This window comes from Propithecus coquereli, unplaced genomic scaffold (genome assembly GCF_000956105.1).
Source record: "Propithecus coquereli isolate 6110/MARCELLA unplaced genomic scaffold, Pcoq_1.0 Scaffold478, whole genome shotgun sequence".
In the NCBI taxonomy this organism is placed as follows: Eukaryota; Metazoa; Chordata; class Mammalia; order Primates; family Indriidae; genus Propithecus; species Propithecus coquereli.
Genome location: NW_012150596.1, coordinates 109,419 through 111,792, shown reverse-complemented (window position 1 = coordinate 111,792; position 2,374 = coordinate 109,419). Strand labels below are relative to the sequence as shown.

The 2,374-nt window shown below is 52.3% G+C and overlaps 1 protein-coding gene across 1 annotated transcript; it reads right to left on the bottom strand.

The window, feature by feature from the left end:
* Positions 1-321: 321 nt before the first annotated feature.
* Positions 322-690, bottom strand: LOC105819274 (small integral membrane protein 10-like). Its single transcript, XM_012655477.1, has one exon. The coding sequence runs from the start codon at positions 559-561 to the stop codon at positions 325-327; it is 237 nt and encodes a 78-aa protein (XP_012510931.1). The 5' UTR covers positions 562-690; the 3' UTR covers positions 322-324.
* Positions 691-2,374: the final 1,684 nt, after the last annotated feature.

Genomic DNA, 2,374 nt, shown 5'->3' with positions numbered 1-2,374 from the left:
CCTTCCTTCTGGTTCCCCGCTTTGGCCAACGTGAGGCAACAGGTCGGCCGAACTCAAATAGTTTCTCGGGCCCCGCGGGAAGGGCCCGTTTAGCGAGTTTCTGCGCGATCCGGGGCGGGCTGCGACGGGGGCCGGGGCTCGGTGGCCGTCCCCCTGCTGCGAAGGTCTCGAGTGGAGGGGCCCGGGCCGCCCCGCGTCCGCCCCCCGCCGCGTCCCTGGGGCTCCCGGCCACCCCGCAGTCCCTCATGCCGGCGTCCCGGCCCAGGGCAGGCGAGTGGGCGGGTGGGCGACCCTCCCCCCGGGCCACTGGCGCTGCGGCGGCGCTCACTCGATCCGCACCTGCAGGCGGACGTTGAGCATCACCGAGGCCACGATATAGAAGTAGGGGAAGTTCATGCGCAGCCGCCAGGCCAGGTCGAAGAAGGTGAGCAGCGTGCGCGTGAGCCCCTTGCAGAAGGCGCTGTACGAGCTGCGTGTCGCGGCGGAGCGCGACAGCCGCACAGCCAGGCCAGACAGGGCTGCCGCCGCCGCCGCCGCCGACAGAGCCGCAGACGCCGCCATGGGCCCCGGGCCGGCGCAGGCCCTGCAGACCGACAGACCGACAGACAGGAGCGCGAGCCTAGCGGGCGGCCAGACGCGACGATTGAGGCACCCGGCCGGCAGCCTGGCGTCCTGCCCGCCCCGCCCTCGCCCGGCCGCACCGCCAGCTCCGCCCCCTCGCTGCCTCCTCACTGCGGCCGCCGCCAGCATAGCTCCGCCCCCATCTTAGCCCCGCCCAGGGCCAGGAACTGCATAGGCCGCTGCGGCCCCGCCCACGAAGCCCTCCCTCTGGCCCTGCCTCCTCCCAGCTCCTGGAAGCTGCGCCTGAGGCGAGAGCGGATAGGAAGGCGGAGCTCCTGGGATGCTTTTGCGGAATCCCCTGGAGTGGAGAGCTGGACGTCTGCACCGCTTTGCTCATTCTGTACAGAAAGCAGTTCCAGAAGGCCTGGCCCGTTCACAACACACCCGTTCTCCCACGGTGTCCCCAGAAAACCCGAGCAGCCGACCCGTTGTACCTTCCTTTAATTCACATTTCTCTTTCTTTAATTCGCATGGTGCTGCACTATGGAGTGCCACCAAACCTACATGCGTGTATTGTTTTCCTTTCTGGTATATTTGCTGGTCGCATATATTTATTGGTGAATTTTCCCGTTGTCCTTCCCTTTCTGAGCACTCGTCTTAATCCATTGCTTGCTCTAGTTGCTACACAAGGTTGTCTCAGATTTTCATTTGCACTCGTTTATGGCCTTTGTTGCTGATGTGCTTTAAAGCCTTTTTGTGGTTTCATTTAATCTCTGTTAAAGGTAAATTAATCCAAACCTAACCCAAACTCAATCATATTTTTCCAGACTATTTACTGAAGCGAGGAAATGCTTACGTTTCGTTATGGTCATGACTTTATAAAAACTGTCTGCAAAGAAGTAGGTTCGCCATGACCGCATCCCAGTTTTCACAAGAAGGGCTGACCTGGGTATTTAGGCCTTCTCAAAATTCGTGTCTAGCGCCATACTTGACAGTCTCAGGTAACTGTTTAAGGAACCCAGCATATTCATATACACTCACTGGGTAATTGTTCTACCTACACGGTTGAGTAAAAAAAAAAAAAAAAGACAAAACTGAAGCAGCAAGGAAACTGAAGGAGATGATGTGGAGCAGGATTGATAGGTAGTCCACTCTCCACCTGCTGCCAAACACAAATTCTATATCCATAAATACATCCTTTAGGAACGAAGGGGAAGCAAAGACATTCTCAGATAAAGGAAGATTAAGAGAATTTGTCAACAACAGACCTACCCTCAAAAAATGGTAGAAGTAAGTTCCCTAAACAAATATAACAGAATGACGATGGCACTTCGAGAAGTAAAAAGAACAACTGGAATGAGTAAAAACAGATGTAAATATAATAGACTATTCTCCTCGTGAGTTTTTAAAATTATGTTTGACGGCTGAAACAAAAACTGTAATGTCATCTGATGTGGTGCTCAATATATGCAGAGGAAATACTTAAAAAAATTATATTTGAAAGTGAGGAGGGTAAATAGACCTAAATGAAAGTAAGATTTATACACGTTACTGAAAGTGGTTTAAAATGTCAATGCCAGTAGACTGTGAAAAGTTGATATGTATATTGTAATATCTAAAGTGACCACTAAAGTAACTATACAAAGACATATATTAAAAAAAAAAAACACTGTCCAGGCACAGTGGATCATGCCTCTAACCTCAGTACTTTGGGAAGCTGAGATGGGAGGATTGCTTGAGGTCAGGAGTTCAAGATCAGCCGGGACAACATAGTGAGATCCAATCTGTTAAAAAAAAGAAAAGAAAAAATTAT